This window comes from Podarcis muralis, chromosome 6 (genome assembly GCF_964188315.1).
Source record: "Podarcis muralis chromosome 6, rPodMur119.hap1.1, whole genome shotgun sequence".
NCBI classification, from domain to species: domain Eukaryota; kingdom Metazoa; phylum Chordata; class Lepidosauria; order Squamata; family Lacertidae; genus Podarcis; species Podarcis muralis.
In genome coordinates this window covers 76,765,867-76,786,059 of record NC_135660.1, presented here as the reverse complement: position 1 = coordinate 76,786,059, position 20,193 = coordinate 76,765,867, and the positions used below count along the sequence as shown (strand labels likewise).

The following is a 20,193-nucleotide window of genomic DNA, read 5'->3' as shown; positions in this document are numbered from 1 at the left end:
GTGTGGTCTTGCAAAAGAACACATGATGGACATCTGTGGTTATTCTCTGTTAGGAAATGCACAAATGTATACTTGCACCTAGTTCTCAAGTAAAAATCTAAACCTGGTAAAAGTTGCAAGCTCTGTATTGAATGGGAACTTGGATGGAAATGAACATAGTTTGGAAACTAATATGGAAATGTTTTTAATCTTTACAGTTCAGTTCAATGTGTTCTCGGAGGCCCCACTAATTTTAGTAGGATTTACTCCAAAGCACAAGTAGCAAGAAGCTTGAACTCAAACAAATCACAACTTGACTAAATAGGGATGGGCAAGCAATTTAGGAAATCATTTAATTCAATAAATTGATATTTCTCCAGGGGTGGCTAACTTGTGGCTCTCTAGCTGTAGTGGGCTCCAACTCCCATTAGCCACAGCCAGGATTAGCCACTGATCAGGATAATGGAAACTGTAGTCCAGCAATATTTGGAGTGCCACATGTTAGCCAACCCTGATGCAGAATTTTTTTTTCTTTACTCGAATTCAGTAATTTCTTGCAAGTGTGGGAATGGTAATACACACCTGGTTCCCAGTCATGGGAACTCTATTCATTTCAGTGGAGAAATCTGATTGTGCATCCCTTTGCACAAATGAAACTGTTATGTACTGAGCTGAATCCTAGAACAATAGGATACAGAATGCAGCAGTCTGATTCATCCGCAGGAGCCACCCAATCCAGCTCCAGGTGGAAGTGAATCAGTGACCTGATTAGCCTGCAGGAGCAGCCAATCAGGCTTCTGGAGGAGGTGAATCCGCAACCTGACTGGCCTACAGGAGCAGCCCAGAATTAGCCAATTACACGGGGCCCATTGTGTAAATAATGTATATATAGCTAGACGTTTTGGGAAAAGTTTCATTCATTGCTACTATGAGCTGAATAAAGAGAATGAAATTCACACTCGACTCCGAGTATATTTCAGAAACTGTGCCCTCCGCTAAAGTGAATGGGGGAAATCTCACGCAGGAGCTCCAATTCTGGACCTAATTTCTCTCTGTGGCCAACTCAGCCTCGTATTTAAGCATGCACCTTGTAGAAACTGCATGCCAACGAGTGAGTAAGCTAGTGGAGGAGGAGCTGAGAGCTCTGCCCCTCTGAGCAGATTGCAGGAGGGAAGCCCAGGATCAGGAGGAGGGATGCGGCTGCCCACCCCTTCTCTGCCAGCCTACAGCAGGCTAGTAAAACAACTGTAGGCTAGCAACCTCTGTAAGCATATTTACAAAGGCTGGGCCAACACATACTTGTGGAATTGTTTTTTTGAAGCAGAATTAGTTGGGGCAAATTCCCTTTATAAGTGACAGTTGCAGTTATTGTGCAATAATCTGGAGACGTGAAGCTGCTGTAATCATTTATTACAGACAATTATCTAACAGTGAGGTAAGATGTAACATTTAATGTCTCATATTAAATACTGTGTGTGTGTGTGTGTATAGACTGTATAGAGCAGCCTTTCTCAACCTGTGGGTCCCCAAATGTTGTTGGACTACAACTACCCTCATCTCTAGCTAGCAAGGCCAGAGCTCCGGGATGATGGGAGTTGTAGTCCAACAACATCTGGGGACCCGCAGGTTGAGAACTGCTGGTATAGAGAGTCTTTAAATATTGGAATGTTCCATTAGAAGTTAGAAGAGGTTATTACAAAACCCAAAGCAAAGATCCAAACCAGGTCAGTCATGGAGTTGCATGGTGCAGTGTACCTTTGGTTACTGGAGAAAGCAGGAGGGACTGTCTGGCCAGCACTGTGGCAGCTGGCTTCCCTCTGACTTGTACCAGTCCCAAATCTCATGGACCCTTTGGAGGCCATTGCTCTAGCTCTGTCAGTGTTGGCATCTGTGCTGCAAGACTTAGGGCAATGCCAAACACTTGACGTCGCATACTGTGCCTCGTGAGCAGTACCTGCAGCGCTGGGCAACAGAGATTACAAGGGTGCATGTGCATAAGAGAGGTCATTGGGTGGGGAATCACATCATCTCCAACTTAAAGAACAACCAAGACCTTGGCTGGGGAGGGACGGGGTTGGAATCAGGCCAAACAAGGAGCTGGCGTTTAAAGGACATAGATCTACATGGCCACTATGTAAATCTACCATAGGATGCAATGCTTTGAAACGTTTTTGCATCCTGTTGTAAAGCTCTCATGTAGCAGGGAGGGGATGCACACAGAAGCAGATTGCCGTGTGTGCAGGCAAGGCGGGTGCAGTGTGCATCTCAATGCACAACCATATTGCACTGGTCATCCAGGTCCTGCTGGAATGACAGGATGCAACTTTTGATGTGGACTCACATCCGCATTTAGGGCCACTAGTTTTTATGCAGAACTAGTTGCACGGGAGTATAGCTGCCTCAGGGTCACTATTTCCCATGTGTTAAAGAAGAGCATTCAAGGATACAACCCACCCGGCATAATTCCCACAAAAGTCCTCCAAATTTCAAAGGCTTTTGTGAGAGAGAGCTCAATGAGTTGCTCCTTAAAATAGAATAATAATAATGCCAAGATATAATATTAGGTGCCCAAATAAAACTCCTGGATTTCATAATGAAGACTGTGGTTTTTCTGACATTTTTGTTGACATCATAGATACAAAAGCACCTGAAAATATGCCATATTGCCATGGTAAATACATTCTACTAGTGGGAAGAGAAAGAAAATAACCACTAGCTTTGTTTTACAATCCCTTGTTCAAGAGTGCACATACTGTAGTGCTTAAATGGGTAGATTCTACAGCAGTTCTTATGCTTCCACTTGCTCATGAAGTTGTGCAAACTCCTGGACAATTTATTGTGCAAACAGGGGGGAAAATAGGAGGAATGAAAAAAAGAGAATATTTTTATATGCCACAACGGCAGCTAGAATATTAATAGCTAGGAATCGGAAAAGTGAAATAGTACCAACAAAAAGGGAATGCCAGGATAAGCTATTTGAATATCTCGAGTTGGCAAAAATGACGGATGCGATTAGGAGACAACCTAACCAAAAATTCCAAAAGGAATGGGGAATCTATAGAGATTATGTAAAAAAAACCAATGTCCCCAAGTAAAAACTTGGATTTGCTTTGAATAATTTTTGCAAACCACAATATGGATTATTAGTATAGTATGTGGAAAATAGGAGAAATGAAGAAAGGATAAAAGGAGAAGTTCAAATAGATAAAATAGACCCACTTAGAGGAAGATGGAAGTCTACTGGAGAAGACAAAGAATTAGGATTAAAGAATATGGTGACATAAGTCTGTACATAAGAATTTATGGATTTGTAGTTGTGTGTATGTTTTTGGTATTTTGTTTCTTTGTTTTTAATATATTTTATTAATTTGGTAACTTTACTGTTTATGTTTGTCTATTAAGTAAGAAAATTAATAAAAAGCAATTGTGTGTGTGTGTGTGTGTGTGTGTGTGTGTGTGTGTGTGAATTTGGTTTTAATTTTCTTGTGCAGGGTGTTAAAACAGAACTTCCATGAGCTGAAGATGCCCTTTGCTTGAAGATGCACTTATGGATCCAACCCACAGCCTAGGAGTGTCTTCAGAGAACTGAGAAATCTAGAAACTTGTTAGAACTTTCTTTGTCAGGTAAAATGGGAGGTCCAAATACTGAAAAGCAAGAGATTTAAGTTATAAAGCAAAACAATGAGTCGTGAATGGAGGAGATGCTTGGTGAACACAGGCCAGCTGCACAGTGATAGCTGAACCAACCATATTTCAGCAGTAACATGTGCTGTATAGTATATTAAAAAACAACAACAGTGAAATGGGTGTGACTTGCAAACAGCCCTATTACGTGTCCCCCTCCTAATTCAGCTGTGGAATTTATGAAGAGAAATTTAGAATGACAGCACAAGAGAAGAACCATTCTGGTACTTGACCAGAAAGTTTTAGGGGGGGAAATGTAACTAAAAACACTTCTAAATAAAATGGTGCAGAATTCCAGTGGATTTACATCTGAAAGGTTAACATCTATCCTGATTGAAACCAAGACCAATCTCTTTCTAGAGGACAGTTTCACAGTGCAGACACCCCCTTTTATCCACTATAAACATGTATTCTAATCTGTTCAAACAGTTCATAAATCAAAATCTAGGATAAAGTTAAGAGGGCTTCAACCCACTGATGAGCAGGATTTAAAGGCATATAACTATTTGCTGGGTGTGACCGTTCTGTGTCCGAGGGAAAGCATCTGTAATAAACAGGGGAGTCAAGTCTACAAAAACACATTACCTGTTTTCGGGAGATCCAGCAACATTTTTCTTGCCACTGTGGAAGGAGGGGAATATAGTATGAATACAATTAATGATAGTTCCCATGGTGGGAGAACTATTGAATTGTGCTGAAAGGTAGGTGGTACACGGCTGGCTCCAGCAGTTCGCAAAGCAGGGAGGGCCGTTCTTAGGGTCCAGACACAGATAAGAGAGAACGTCAGGGAAAACAATTAAAAATGCAGGCCTAATTTCTCATTAGGTGGTACACCTGCACCTGGACTGCCCCACTTCAGGCTGCAGGGGAGCTGGGAGATCCAACAATTCAATGTCTCTCTGTACAAAATATTAGTAAATCCATGCACTTAGAAAGCTAGATTAAAAAGGTAAGGTAAAGGTACCCCTGCCCGTACGGGCCAGTCTTGACAGACTCTAGGGTTGTGCGCCCATCTCACTCGAGGCCGGGGGCCAGCGCTGTCCAGAGACACTTCCGGGTTACGTGGCCAGCGTGACAAGCTGCATCTGGTGAGCCAGCGCAGCACACGGAAACGCCGTTTACCTTCCTGCCAGTAAGCGGTCCCTATTTATCTACTTGCACCCGGGGGTGCTTTCGAACTGCTAGGTTGGCAGGCGCTGGGACCGAGCAGCGGGAGCGCACCCCGCCGCGGGGATTTGAACCGCGACCTTTCGATCGGCAAGCCCTAGGCGCTGAGGCTTTTACCCACAGCGCCAGCCGCGTCCCACTGGAAAGCTAGATTACAAGGGGTCTAATCTAGCCGAGCCTTCTTTCTGACAGGCTAGTTTTTTATGTGGAGGGTTGAGGATTTCTTTGGGGAGGAGGGGGTAGGTTGTATGAAAGAACATTCAGTCCCAAAGAGTCCCCATCTGCAGTGGTAACTGAAAATTTAATGGATTGAAATTTCAGTGAGAACTAGCACCCCATAAACTAGTTAAAGGAACCCACAGGATATCTATTGCCATATATTCTGTCTACAGTAAGAATTAGGGTTGAAATGTTTACATTCTCTGCATGTTTGCAGAGAATTACGACCTATTGTGATCAGTGGGGTTTACTGCCAGGTAGGTCTGCATACTGCATGTCTTAGTCGATAATTAATCAACCAATTAATTAATCATTCAATCAATTCAAAAGGTTGTGGGAATTAAGTGGGAAACACTTTTTCTTTCCTTTCAAAGGCTGTTAATTATTTTAATACAAATTCCGGGTGGCAGGCATTGTCTTAGAAGATGAGTTCCCTCCACCCTTCTCTCATAGAACAAAATGCCTCATAGAAGATAGTAACTGCTTGCTATTAGGGATGGACAAATTTGTCAATTTCAGTTTCTCCCAGTTTCCCAACTTTAGGTTCAGTTTCCCCCTTTTCTGCACCCATTTGCAAGTGCTTCTTTAAAGCCTACATTAAAAATATGCATTTTCATATGCATTTCTTCTGATATGTGCAGTCTTTGCACACAAATTTGCCTAATATACACATTTTTGCAAGCAACTTCCCCTACCGCAAAGCGGCTTGGAATGTTATTTTCACTGATATATGCATTTTTGGGCATACTTTTTGCGTGGAAAAATGCTTCACAAAATTCTGAGAAGTGTAGATCTTGAGGGCAGCTGCATCTTGGTTCAGGAAGTGCAAACTAGTTATAGATAAGCATCGAAATGCAAGCTGAATGAATTTCTCCCCCTGAATGATTTTCTGCTCTGTTCCTAGCTGCAATACATGTATGGCTAATCTAAATAATGCGTGGGGAACCTGCGATCCTCCAGATGTTGATGGATTACAACTCTTATCATTCCTGACTGCTGGCCCTGCTGGCTGGGGTTGATGGGAGTGGTAGCCCAGCAAAATCTGGAGGCTGTGAACATTTCCCGTATTTTTCGCTCCATAAGACACATTTTTCCCCTCCTAAAAAGTAAGGGGAAATGTGTGTGCATCTTATGGAGCGAATGGAGGTGGGAGGCTCTGCTCAGCGCTTCTTTTAAAGAGCTGTGTGGAGCATGTGTGTGGCTCTTGGGGGATTTTCCCCGAGGAGGGAGAAGGGCAGCCCGTCAGTCCCTTCTCTCTCCTTGGGGAAAAGCCCCCAAGAGTCGCACACACGCTCTGCGCTGCTCTTTAAAGGGAGCGCGGCTCTTGGGGGCTTTTCCAGGAGGTGGGGGAAGGGACTGACAGGCTGCCCTCTGTCCCTTCCCCCACCTCCCACAAAAGCCAGCAAGAGCCGTGCGCTCTTTAAAGAGCCGCGCCTAGTGTGTGCGCAGCTCTTGGGGGCTTTTCCGTGAGGTGGGAGAAGGAACTGACGGGCTGCCCTTCTCCCTCCTCGGGAAAAAGCCCCCAAGAGCTGCACACACGCTCCGCGCACTCTTTAAAGGGAGTTCAGCTCTTGGGGGCTTTTCCTAGAAGCCAGAACAGCAGAGGGATCGCTGCGCAGCGATCTGTCTTGCTGTTCTGGCTTAGCCGCGTGAAGCCTCTTCAGGGCAGCGGGATAAAGGCTCCCCCTGTCTTGAAGAGGCTTTGCGCGGCTATCCCAGAAGCCAAAACTGTTCTGGCTTCTGGGATTCAGAATATTTTTTTTCTCGTTTTCCTCCTCCAAAAGCTAGGTGCGTCTTATGGTCTGGTGCGTCTTATAAGAGGGAAAAATACGGTAATCAACAGCAATAAAAGACCACTACTGTTATGGGAGCAGCTAAAGAGAAACTTTGGTTTCCTGTTTCTGATGTACTTATGTACTTGGTCACTTAATTAAAATTGAAGTGTTTATAAATCAGGTGCTTTGCAGATATACAGTAGGATAAATAGACATATGCATTTAGATCTTTAGTTTTGAGAACTGTCAATCCTTTTTTTTTAAATGGACTGCCATGTTATTGTTTGTTTATTTTTAAATACACGCCAGTAAACCCCATGCTCTACCAATACATTGACCTAAATAAATTACTGAGCCATTGTGATGGCACCCAATTACTGGGGGTATAGTATTACATTCCTCCAAAATGCCCATCCTTTGTGAAACACCTAATAGTCGAGGGACTCCATACAGATTTCAGTGATTTGTGCCCAATTGTGTACTAATTGCCACTGACGTCCAACTCTCAGCTTGGTTTCCAGCTCTTGGAATAATTCCGTAGGTGCAGCAGTTTACATCTTTGGATCTCTCCAGAATTGAGGATCCTTCTTGCTTTGTCAAACAGGTACTTAAAGTATAAAGCTTTTCCTCAGGAGTTCTGATGCGTGATATCAAACACAGGGGAGCTGCACACCTGACAATATCCCACCAATCTATTACTATTGAGAAGATCTATTACAGTGAGAAGATGGTCAATATGCCCATGAGCTAGCTACGCTATGCATTCTTCATTTTGAAGCATGAGAATGGAGTCCCTAAATCAAGCACTACTTATTTTCCATTGAAGCAGGGGCATTACAAACATGGAAACAGCAGTACTTTGGCTACACCAACCCCTTCATTTGTATATGCTTTGAAACTGGCCAGTCCAGGGGAGGTGAGATTTGTGTTCAACACAGATGTATCAACCAGCTGTGGACTTCAAGTTGGGAATAAGAAATTCTGACCAAAGTTGCCTTTCCCCTGTTATGCAGCTATAATATACCACATAAAAGCTGTATGGGCAAGCCGAAGTTATCAATCCACTTGCAAGGTTACATATAGAACAGCAGTCAGGCTCGGTGGTGTGCGAGTGTGTATGTTAGACAAAGTAGTCTGTGAACGAAAAGAAGTGTTAAAATAATATACCAAGAACCAAAGGGCATGCAAAAAACATTTTAAAGATAAACTTCCACACCCATTCAGCTTGGGGGTGCGAGGAAATCTGAAGCAGTTTATTTCCAACGTAGCCAAATTTACAGCAACATAAAGCAAATGATCCAGATCAAAGACAAGACCAAAGATTAGGCTTCTAGCAGCATTAGGCCTCTAAAATTATGGAAAAGGCACCGGGGAGTGGGAATCATTGTAGGCTATGCTAGCCTAAAGGTGAATTTGTTTTATATTTCTGTTGCTCCTGTTCCAATGCAATTTTTGGCATCGCCCTGTAACAAGGTCCTTATGGAACTAGTCTGAATGGTGACAATTCCAACTTAATTTTCAGCCTTCCACTACATATGTGTGGTGTTGATGTTTAAGCTTGGGCTCAGAGATCCCGTGAGCAGAATTTTGCTTACAGGGGATCCCTGCTGGAAGAAGAGGGGTGGCCATTTTGGCTGATTCCTCCTTCCCCCTACAGCCCCCCTGAAAGGCTGTTCTGTAGGGTTGCGGGGTCTGGGACCCTCCAGGAACAGTGTGGGATCAGTGAGAATCATCCCCTTCTTCCAGTGGAAGCCTCTGTTGGATCTCAGTCCTTTCTGTGACTGTCAGAACGTCAGGTTCCTCAACCCTTTGTGGTGGCTGCAGTGACACCCAGGTCCATGTGCATCTAACTGGAGGAGATCAATAAAATAGGTGTGGCCGAGGACAGACAACTGTTTAACAAGTGCACTCAGTAAACTGGTCCTCTGCTTACATACCAGCTTTGCCCACTGCAAGATGATGAGCGAATATAAACGATAATTTATCACTTAGCACACTGTTGCAGTGCAATGGAACTTTGCTCCTTATGCTAGTCGTGTGTATCATCTTGAGAAATAGTAAGGAATTTTTTTTTTGCTACTCTTTTGCACTTAAATCTGGGAAAGTAGGCGACTGGCATGATTGTCTACACTACCCGGCAGGGTGATAAAGATGGCTAGCTATTTGAGTGGCAACGTTCATCCATTGGCAACCATCATCTTGCAGTGGGGGAAAAGTGAATCTTACAGAAATTGTTCTTTTAAGTGTCTGTATCAAAGGAGCTACTGAATGATGACGGCAGGGGAGTTGTGAAATTTAAAATGAGAGAGAATGGCATGAAACAATGCAGGGGGGAAATACAGTCCCTTATAGCAATGCAGAAGAAAAGGAAAAAATTCAGAGTTGTGACAAAAGGAATCAGCAAGTGCAGATCTCAACGAACAATTCTCTATTCTATTTTGTTTTTAAACTTTACATGTTAATCTTTCTTGATGTGCTAGCAATGGGCTATATTAGACGGTCAAACGGAAGGACAACAATTACTGACTATAAACCCAGCTACCGAGCTATAAGTGCTTTCTGGTGCAGATATCAAGGGCCAGTTCACACATGCGTGTTCATCACTTGAACCTGCGATCCTCCAGATGTTGATGGATTACAACTCTTATCATTCCTGACTGCTGGCCCTGCTGGCTGGGGTTGATGGGAGTGGTAGCCCAGCAAAATCTGGAGGCTGTGAACATTTCCCGTATTTTTCGCTCCATAAGACACATTTTTCCCCTCCTAAAAAGTAAGGGGAAATGTGTGTGCATCTTATGGAGCGAATGGAGGTGGGAGGCTCTGCTCAGCGCTTCTTTTAAAGAGCTGTGTGGAGCATGTGTGTGGCTCTTGGGGGATTTTCCCCGAGGAGGGAGAAGGGCAGCCCGTCAGTCCCTTCTCTCTCCTTGGGGAAAAGCCCCCAAGAGTCGCACACACGCTCTGCGCTGCTCTTTAAAGGGAGCGCGGCTCTTGGGGGCTTTTCCAGGAGGTGGGGGAAGGGACTGACAGGCTGCCCTCTGTCCCTTCCCCCACCTCCCACAAAAGCCAGCAAGAGCCGTGCGCTCTTTAAAGAGCCGCGCCTAGTGTGTGTGCAGCTCTTGGGGGCTTTTCCGTGAGGTGGGAGAAGGAACTGACGGGCTGCCCTTCTCCCTCCTCGGGAAAAAGCCCCCAAGAGCTGCACACACGCTCCGCGCACTCTTTAAAGGGAGTTCAGCTCTTGGGGGCTTTTCCTAGAAGCCAGAACAGCAGAGGGATCGCTGCGCAGCGATCTGTCTTGCTGTTCTGGCTTAGCCGCGTGAAGCCTCTTCAGGGCAGCGGGATAAAGGCTCCCCCTGTCTTGAAGAGGCTTTGCGCGGCTATCCCAGAAGCCAAAACTGTTCTGGCTTCTGGGATTCAGAATATTTTTTTTCTCGTTTTCCTCCTCCAAAAGCTAGGTGCGTCTTATGGTCTGGTGCGTCTTATAAGAGGGAAAAATACGGTAATCAACAGCAATAAAAGACCACTACTGTTATGGGAGCAGCTAAAGAGAAACTTTGGTTTCCTGTTTCTGATGTACTTATGTACTTGGTCACTTAATTAAAATTGAAGTGTTTATAAATCAGGTGCTTTGCAGATATACAGTAGGATAAATAGACATATGCATTTAGATCTTTAGTTTTGAGAACTGTCAATCCTTTTTTTTTAAATGGACTGCCATGTTATTGTTTGTTTATTTTTAAATACACGCCAGTAAACCCCATGCTCTACCAATACATTGACCTAAATAAATTACTGAGCCATTGTGATGGCACCCAATTACTGGGGGTATAGTATTACATTCCTCCAAAATGCCCATCCTTTGTGAAACACCTAATAGTCGAGGGACTCCATACAGATTTCAGTGATTTGTGCCCAATTGTGTACTAATTGCCACTGACGTCCAACTCTCAGCTTGGTTTCCAGCTCTTGGAATAATTCCGTAGGTGCAGCAGTTTACATCTTTGGATCTCTCCAGAATTGAGGATCCTTCTTGCTTTGTCAAACAGGTACTTAAAGTATAAAGCTTTTCCTCAGGAGTTCTGATGCGTGATATCAAACACAGGGGAGCTGCACACCTGACAATATCCCACCAATCTATTACTATTGAGAAGATCTATTACAGTGAGAAGATGGTCAATATGCCCATGAGCTAGCTACGCTATGCATTCTTCATTTTGAAGCATGAGAATGGAGTCCCTAAATCAAGCACTACTTATTTTCCATTGAAGCAGGGGCATTACAAACATGGAAACAGCAGTACTTTGGCTACACCAACCCCTTCATTTGTATATGCTTTGAAACTGGCCAGTCCAGGGGAGGTGAGATTTGTGTTCAACACAGATGTATCAACCAGCTGTGGACTTCAAGTTGGGAATAAGAAATTCTGACCAAAGTTGCCTTTCCCCTGTTATGCAGCTATAATATACCACATAAAAGCTGTATGGGCAAGCCGAAGTTATCAATCCACTTGCAAGGTTACATATAGAACAGCAGTCAGGCTCGGTGGTGTGCGAGTGTGTATGTTAGACAAAGTAGTCTGTGAACGAAAAGAAGTGTTAAAATAATATACCAAGAACCAAAGGGCATGCAAAAAACATTTTAAAGATAAACTTCCACACCCATTCAGCTTGGGGGTGCGAGGAAATCTGAAGCAGTTTATTTCCAACGTAGCCAAATTTACAGCAACATAAAGCAAATGATCCAGATCAAAGACAAGACCAAAGATTAGGCTTCTAGCAGCATTAGGCCTCTAAAATTATGGAAAAGGCACCGGGGAGTGGGAATCATTGTAGGCTATGCTAGCCTAAAGGTGAATTTGTTTTATATTTCTGTTGCTCCTGTTCCAATGCAATTTTTGGCATCGCCCTGTAACAAGGTCCTTATGGAACTAGTCTGAATGGTGACAATTCCAACTTAATTTTCAGCCTTCCACTACATATGTGTGGTGTTGATGTTTAAGCTTGGGCTCAGAGATCCCGTGAGCAGAATTTTGCTTACAGGGGATCCCTGCTGGAAGAAGAGGGGTGGCCATTTTGGCTGATTCCTCCTTCCCCCTACAGCCCCCCTGAAAGGCTGTTCTGTAGGGTTGCGGGGTCTGGGACCCTCCAGGAACAGTGTGGGATCAGTGAGAATCATCCCCTTCTTCCAGTGGAAGCCTCTGTTGGATCTCAGTCCTTTCTGTGACTGTCAGAACGTCAGGTTCCTCAACCCTTTGTGGTGGCTGCAGTGACACCCAGGTCCATGTGCATCTAACTGGAGGAGATCAATAAAATAGGTGTGGCCGAGGACAGACAACTGTTTAACAAGTGCACTCAGTAAACTGGTCCTCTGCTTACATACCAGCTTTGCCCACTGCAAGATGATGAGCGAATATAAACGATAATTTATCACTTAGCACACTGTTGCAGTGCAATGGAACTTTGCTCCTTATGCTAGTCGTGTGTATCATCTTGAGAAATAGTAAGGAATTTTTTTTTTGCTACTCTTTTGCACTTAAATCTGGGAAAGTAGGCGACTGGCATGATTGTCTACACTACCCGGCAGGGTGATAAAGATGGCTAGCTATTTGAGTGGCAACGTTCATCCATTGGCAACCATCATCTTGCAGTGGGGGAAAAGTGAATCTTACAGAAATTGTTCTTTTAAGTGTCTGTATCAAAGGAGCTACTGAATGATGACGGCAGGGGAGTTGTGAAATTTAAAATGAGAGAGAATGGCATGAAACAATGCAGGGGGGAAATACAGTCCCTTATAGCAATGCAGAAGAAAAGGAAAAAATTCAGAGTTGTGACAAAAGGAATCAGCAAGTGCAGATCTCAACGAACAATTCTCTATTCTATTTTGTTTTTAAACTTTACATGTTAATCTTTCTTGATGTGCTAGCAATGGGCTATATTAGACGGTCAAACGGAAGGACAACAATTGCTGACTATAAACCCAGCTACCGAGCTATAAGTGCTTTCTGGTGCAGATATCAAGGGCCAGTTCACACATGCGTGTTCATCACTTGATGGTTAGAGAGCACCAAGGGATGACTTGCATATGCAAATAGGCCATTAAAAACTAATCACTACAGGCAGAACTTCCACGTCACCTCAACCACAGTGCTTTTCAGTAGTTTGTTCACACATTCAGCTGACGGTGTTCAAGTGCTGAACAATCAAGCATATGAGAACCAGCCCATTTGGCTGCAGTTGATCTACTTGCTATTGCCATCTATTTTCTGATTTATTATGAACTGCTACCCCCCCCCCCTTTTGGCTCTTTATCATGACAAAGAACTCAGCTAGATTGGTAAAGAAAAAGTGTTTTATATGCATTGTATATGCATTATAACACTGTGACAACACGTTTAACCGAAACGCTTCTTTGATGTGTCTAGATCCAGCCAAAGACTACAAACAAGACTTTAGATAATGTTTGGGGATAATGACACCTAGTCTTGTGTTAAGTGAATATAATGGGCCAAGCAATCCCTAGTGTAATTAGTGAAAAACTTTTGAGCCTAGTAGTCAGATATTACGTTATAAGATTGGTACAGGAGAGAGAGAATGCTTCGGACAATATGGTTTTATTTCATTAGAAGCACCAATTAGCTTGCTGTTATATGTGCAGAATGGGACTCATTCTACAGAGTTGTGGCATTATCTCAGGGCCAGGGCCAAATGTGGCCATCCAGGCCTCTGTAACCAATCTTTGGGACTCTCCCTAGGACATCTGCCTCTCAGGCACAGCAATGACCCTGCCCCATTCCCTCTTTCCGCCCCCATCTACCTAAAATATGTCACTGGCTGCAACTGATCTTGCTTGCTTGGGTAAGGAGTGGGGCGATGCACACATGCAAATGTAGAAACTTCTGACTTTTGTGTGGGTGTACAAAGGCGTCACATTTCTTGGTGCTCCACACAGTTGTGCCTCTGGCCCCTCTGATAGGCAGCACCCCAGGAGAGACTGGGAGAATGCATCTTTCAGACTTCGAAGGGTTACCCATCACTGTTCTAATGGGCAGAGCCTCAGGCAGAATGAGACGGGCAAATACGGACAAATACTGGACGGTTCAACTGCAGGCAGTAACTGGTAGAAGACAGAACACCCCAGTTTCATTTTGCCACCTGACTCTGCATAATGTTGTGATCACGGTGGAGGGCAGAAAAGTTGCCCTTTCCCCTCAGGCATGAAAAGTTAAGAAACAGAAGCAGCGCTTGCCAAAATGAACAACATATACTTTGCCACAATATTAGCTTGCAAAGCCGGCTTTTGTCAGAAGGCATTGTGGTTAGTGCAGATGGAAAGACAACAAAATGCTACATCGGAAACAAAACAATGTGGCAGAAAACTACTATAAACTCACGTGCTAACAGCCAGCGATAAGGAAAGCCAGTCAACTCAAGTCAATGCCAGAGATTCATTTCTGCAACATTAATTAATTTAGTCAGGGCTGTGTGCTCTTTATTTCTGGTTGTTTTCTAAAATTAAAATTCTCCTCCAAGATCGCTGGAATTTTGCTCCAAGAAAAATGGAAGGCTGCAACCCATACCAATTTATATATATATGCATTTGCTTATTTTCATAATCAGTCGTAGAGAATGCAGGGTCTAAAAGCTTTATAGGATCTGATTCTTGACAATGGGAGGCCCTTTTGATTTGATATTTCACCAGGCATTTCCCACACTTTTTAAATTAAAAAACAAGCCCAAACTTATACTCACATGGGCCAGAAAATTGCCTTTTTAGGAAAAATAAAAATAAAGATGAAGACCAAAGTTCTCAGGACACTTAATTTGATACTCTCTATAAAATTTGGTGCCCTTTCTGCATTTGCACAAAATTAAGAACTTACACAGCCCTGAATATAATGTTAAGGCAAATGAAAGCACTGGCTTGATGCAGGCCAATAATGAGGGTATATCTGCAGACAGATTAAAAATGGCTTAAGAGTCATCTCCCTAGGGAACTCTAGTTCTGAGAACAGAGAGATCTCAACATCGCCAGCAATTGACAGTTCCCAGGATTCTTTGGGAATGGGGTGGGAAGCCACAGTGGCAAAAATGATTTAGAAATTAAGTTTATAGTGTAGGTATACCCTGAATGGTTTGCTTTGGCCAGGGGGATGCATTAAAGAGAAATGGGTTTGGCTTTCAATCTTGAAAGCTTCAACATGGCACAGAAACAATCCTAGTGGAAGCCTCTTCCACTGGTCCAAACAGGAAGCAAAATTAACAATGTAGGAAAGTACCTGAACTCTCATCCAGGACTCTGATCCAGAATCCAATAAAGACTTGGTAAAGAGTTGTAGAGATGTCTGGCTTGATCCTGATAGCAATAATCCCTCCTCTTGGTAAGAGCTACCAAAGCTGCACTATTTGTCCCCGTGGAAGCAATTGCCTTTTCTGTATACTTTTACATCAAAAGCCGCAAGCGTTTCCTCTCCTGTGGAATGTTTGCAAGGTAGTCTTTACACCAAAGCAGCACCATCTTCCTAAACACCTTGCGCCCTTAGCCCACAATTGAGCTTGCAATTCAGAAGCATACATCTGAAGTGTCCATGATGTCCTCACTGGGGTTTTCTCAGAAAGCCTTTTCTCTCAGCAACAGTCAGCACAATCAGGGCTGGTTCTAAGGGGGTGAAGGGCCCAGGGCAAATCACACTGTGTGTACCCCATTGCCTTGACCTCCCCCTGCTCTGCCACCCCTCTTCCTCTCCTCACCTCCCCCCCCCAGCTAACATTTCCCCCTTTCCTTCTCCTTTACTGGTGAGAATGGCAGTAAGCCCCCCCACCTCCCTCCCTCCCTTGTTCTAGGAACTCAGAAGGCAGAGACCCTCCTTGGGTGGGTGGGTGAGAGACAGATGGGCTGCTGGCTGTGGCACTCAACATGCCCCCTCCCCATCCAAGCACAAGGCCAGGTCTGGCCCCAGCCCCTCTCCCTGGCCCAGTCCCACCAGGGATGTCCCCGACCACAGTGGTCTCTCAGGGTTCTGTTTTAGAACATTGACTGCAGTGTTTATCATCCTCTGCCCAAGCAAATGCCATTTTTAAAAATTAACTTACCAGCTAAATTTCTACCCACGCTTCCTCCCGAAAGAAGCCTTCCCTTAACTGTCATGGCTGCAACTGGGACTTATAACTGGCAAGAATGCGAGAGGGAGAGGAGGGGTGATTTGAAATGCAACTGTGAAACTATCATATTCAATTTCCCCTACGGAAAAGGCAAGGTGTTGGGGGTTAAAAAAAGCGCAATGGGAGAATAATGAGGCACACAGAAAGGTTCTTAATAGTAAAGGTAGAAGCTAAGAGGTCACCTTAGTCAGACCACTGGTCAGACAGGTTAGAATAATAGAATTGCAATGCAGGGATCTTTCACCCAAATATGGCTTGACCCCACAACCCTTAGATCATGAGTCTCATGCTATATCAACTGAGCTATCCCACTTGGGTTGCTCCGTATCGGCTACAATGACTAGCTCTGGTTTTCCATGGTTTCAGACAGGCGTCTTTCCCATGGCTATGTGGAGATGCCAGGGAACCTAGGACTTTTTGTATGCAATGTTGGTGCTGTATGACTGAGCGGTGTCCCTGTCCCACTGAGCCATGGCTCTTCTCCTGGGCTAGAGTTGTGGAGATGGAGAACATGGGTCTGCAATGAGTGCTAAATACTCACAGACAAAAATAAATGAGGAATCTGTACTCAACCAGGCAGAAAAACTGCAAAGCCAGTACAGATTTAGTCATTGCGGGAGGGCGGAGGGAAATCAGTGGTTGTAGCAATGCATTTGTACATCTGTTCAGCCATGGGCGTAGCCAAAGGGGTGGGCAGGAAGGGGCAGCTGCCCTCCCCCATCAATAAAAGTATATAAAATAGCTAACTGAGGTTCTGCCCCCAATAACAAGAGACCTGCTCCCCACTAACAAAAATTCTGGCTACGCCCATGCATTCAGCAGCTCTGAACTCTGTCAGGAGAGATTGGCTGTTGTTGTCAAAACAGCTTGTCTAGCAAGAAAGAGAGACTGGGCAGGCCTAAATGGAGCCCCACGTTCTCTTCCCCTACAGCTGTTTGGCACAATGCCTTATCTTTCTGACTGGTGGTTGTGATATGCTATACACACGTAGCCCTGTCTGTGTGCAAGTTTCCTTAGCCTCCTAACTGGATTGCTATTTGGCTCTGTCCTTTCATATTTACAGCAATTAAGGGTAGACAATAAGAAGACAAGTTCTCTAATAAAGGAGACTTTGGATGTTACGAAGCAAGATAACTTAAGGTAAAAAGGCACGTAAGGTCATCTGTTTTTTAGAGTCTTTATTTCAGGTCAACCACACTGCTATATACAGAGAAAACTGCGTTTCAAAGCAACTGCAATACAGAACAGGCAAAGTTTTGTCTAAAAGTTATGCCATGCTTTTTAAAAATCCAGCGGGCAATTTTTCCTCATATTTCCTCATTTCTTCCAGGCCAACATTACAAGGTTTTGCTATCTTGTGCCTTTTGCTTCTCTAATTCCTGAGCTACCACCTCCCACTTTACACTCACAGCAAGGTTCAGGTTTCAAAGGCGACACCTTAAGCCTCAGCGCTTAAAGATATGCCACAGACAAGGAAAAAATAAATTAAAGCCTGGACATCAAATGTCTTATCTAAAATGACATCATTGAACTACGCCAACTAAGAGGTCTACATATTTGGCAAACGTAGGCACACTTTCCATTCCAACTTCCTATTTCCAGTTTTATTTAATCTGCAGGAACATACTCTGGAGCTATTTTATATATAAATATACTTGCTCGCAGAAATCTGCCCATCTCCCTGTTTCATTTACATTAGTTAAAAGCTAGAAATTATAATAGCTAAGCCAGTCAGCATTTTCAAGCTACACTATACGTGTGGTGAAGGCCAATCTAATCCATTTTACAATTCAGAGGACTTACAGGATGGTGGAAGGAAACCAGCAACAGAAAACAAAAGACAAGCACTTTGAGAAAAACAACAACACCCAGTGTTATGCCTTCCTAGTGTATCAATATACGGAATACTCCTAGGCACTAACTCAGGAGAGCAGTTTATTCTTTATAGAGCAGGCCTGTCTTGCACATTTGTTTACTATTCATAGGATTTATTTAGCTTTTGACATTAAGGATTTGCGCCGAAAGGCCGTGATGCCAGTTGCGCAATTTCGCAAAGCGTGGGCTGTTACGTTCCGTTTCAAACCTTTCCCTGTGGCATGAAGAAAGAGACAGAGGGAGAGAGAAAGAGAGGGAGAAAGAGAGGGAGAGAAAAAGGGAGAGGAGGAAGAAAGAAAGAAAGGGGTTAGGGACAGTGGCTACCGCTCCCCTGCCTTACAACTAGGGCAATGGCAATTTATTTGGATTTAAGTTGCCTCAAAAATCAGTGCAAAAGAGAAAAGAAAAGGACAAAAAACACCACCACCACCAACGAGCCTTTTGAAGAAAAATTGGGGTACTTTTTCATTTTAAAATGCTCAGCTTAATTTAAACACGAATTCCTGCCCCTTAGTCTGAGTTTGGCTTGGCTTGACAGGGCTGCTTTTGCTAGGAACTCATAAGTGTATAGCCTCATTATTTTCCTGCCAGCAAATTTCCGTCTGATTAGGCGGCAGAGGTTTTACAGCATGCAAGAACAAAAGCGAACAATTTAAAGCATTCTAGCATCTAAGTAAGCGTACGGTAATTCGTATCCAACGCACACCAAACACAAATCTCAGCAGCTGTTTAACAGATATTTTCCAATTTCTGTTATTAAAGTGTGACCGATTAGAACAGCCTTACACCAACCTGGTGCCTTCCAGCTCCCATCAGTCTCAGCCAGGTTAGGGATGATGGGAGTTTGAGTCCAACAACTTCCAGATGACACCAGGTTGGAGGAAGCTAGACCAGAACTAGCACAACAAGCTTTGGGTAAGCTCAGAGGCAGAATATTTGACCAAGATGTTTTGGCATCTAGGACAGAGAATCCAAAGGCATCCCTCTTGCAGTAGAAGGGAAGATAATATATCAAAGTGCAATCCTATTCAAGTTCCATTGAGCTCAATGGGCCCTACTCCCAGGTAAGTGAGGATATAGGGCTGCAGCTGGAATAACTTGCAACTTGACACCCAAAATTGCAGGCCTATAAGTGGCTGCTTCACTATGTACAGGTATAATTCTGAAATGTGTCTGTTAACCCCTATGAGATTCAGGGGCTCTCAGCAATCTTTCCACAAATGTTAAAAATGCACAGAATCTGCCAGGCATCCTACAACTCTGTGGACTGATCTGCGCCAGTAGTTTAGCGGGACAACCATACAGAGCTGGAAAAATTAAGAGAGACAGGTGAACAAGAACGAAGAAGAAGAAGAGGAAGAAATAATTCGTATGATTATCTCAATGTTTGTTTATCTGTTAGTAAGCTGTTTAAAAAGAAGAAGTCCCTGGAGCCCCAAAATATCCTTATTTTGATGCAGCACTGAAGCGTGAAACTGGTGAGATGAAAGATAAAGCACACCCCTGTTCATATGTTATGCTTTCTCCTGATGGGGTCCAGTAAAACATGATGAAATGGAAAGCCCCTTGAATTGAACTTTGTTTCCTTTCTTTTATTTTGCCAAAGAAGCCAGATTTGTGGATTTGAAGGGATAGGAATTTGTAGATGGGTTTGCTTTCCCCAGAAACTGGAAAATTCTTGCCCTGTGTACAATCTCCCTGAGAGAATTCGCTCTAAATGAGCAATATGGGTTGAGGTGGTCTAAGTACTTATCACAGTCTGCTACGCTATTGAGGTAAGACTGAGTGATGCCCCTTCCCCTGTATCTCGACACCAGATCTGACATTGTTAATTGCGTGGATATAATTAACAGGTACGCTTAAAAACAAATGTAGGCAGTAGCTGCACTCCTAACATAAAACTAGATAACGGGATAACAGCCACATGGGTGTTAATTGTGTGAATAAATTGATTGTGCCCAAGCAGCAGCAGCAGCAGCAGCACTGCAAAGGGTGGGGGTCCAAAATGCTGTGGTCCAAATAAAAACTGTCCCCACCGCCAAACGTCCGTATGGAGAGAAGCCTCCATTGGCACCTATGGAGGCTATCTGACTGATGCAAATGGCAACTTTGAGGGATCAATTTCCATTGAGATCATGGCAAAGAGGGAAGTTCCCCTTCTCTATAGTACAGCTTGCTACCATGCCAATGGTTTCTCCTGGGTCCTAGTGTCTGCCTTTCTTTGGCTGCACACAGAGGGCTGACAGGACTGAGTGGAAGCAGCCAAGAAGGCTTGCTGGTGCCTCCCCACATATATCCTTTGAACTCCCTCTCCATTGGCATTCGGCTGACATGCCACA

General features: G+C 43.9%; 1 protein-coding gene across 19 annotated transcripts in view; it reads right to left on the bottom strand.

Moving 5' to 3' along the window:
• Nucleotides 1-20,193, bottom strand: part of LDB3 (LIM domain binding 3) — a 152,043-nt gene that overhangs the window by 30,685 nt on the left and 101,165 nt on the right. For 11 of the 19 annotated variants that reach the window (XM_077930583.1, XM_077930582.1, XM_077930584.1 and 8 more), the window contains 2 exons: nt 4,249-4,284; nt 1,735-1,941 (listed from right to left, as the gene is read on the bottom strand). The exons of 4 other annotated variants lie outside the window; for them this stretch is intronic. In XM_077930583.1, coding sequence (XP_077786709.1) covers nt 1,735-1,941; nt 4,249-4,284 — 243 coding nt within the window. Of the gene's footprint in view, nt 1-1,734; nt 1,942-4,248; nt 4,285-17,142; nt 18,069-20,193 lie in introns of those variants that run through there. 4 more of the 19 variants (XM_077930588.1, XM_077930591.1, XM_028729275.2 and 1 more) reach the window with 2 other exon arrangements.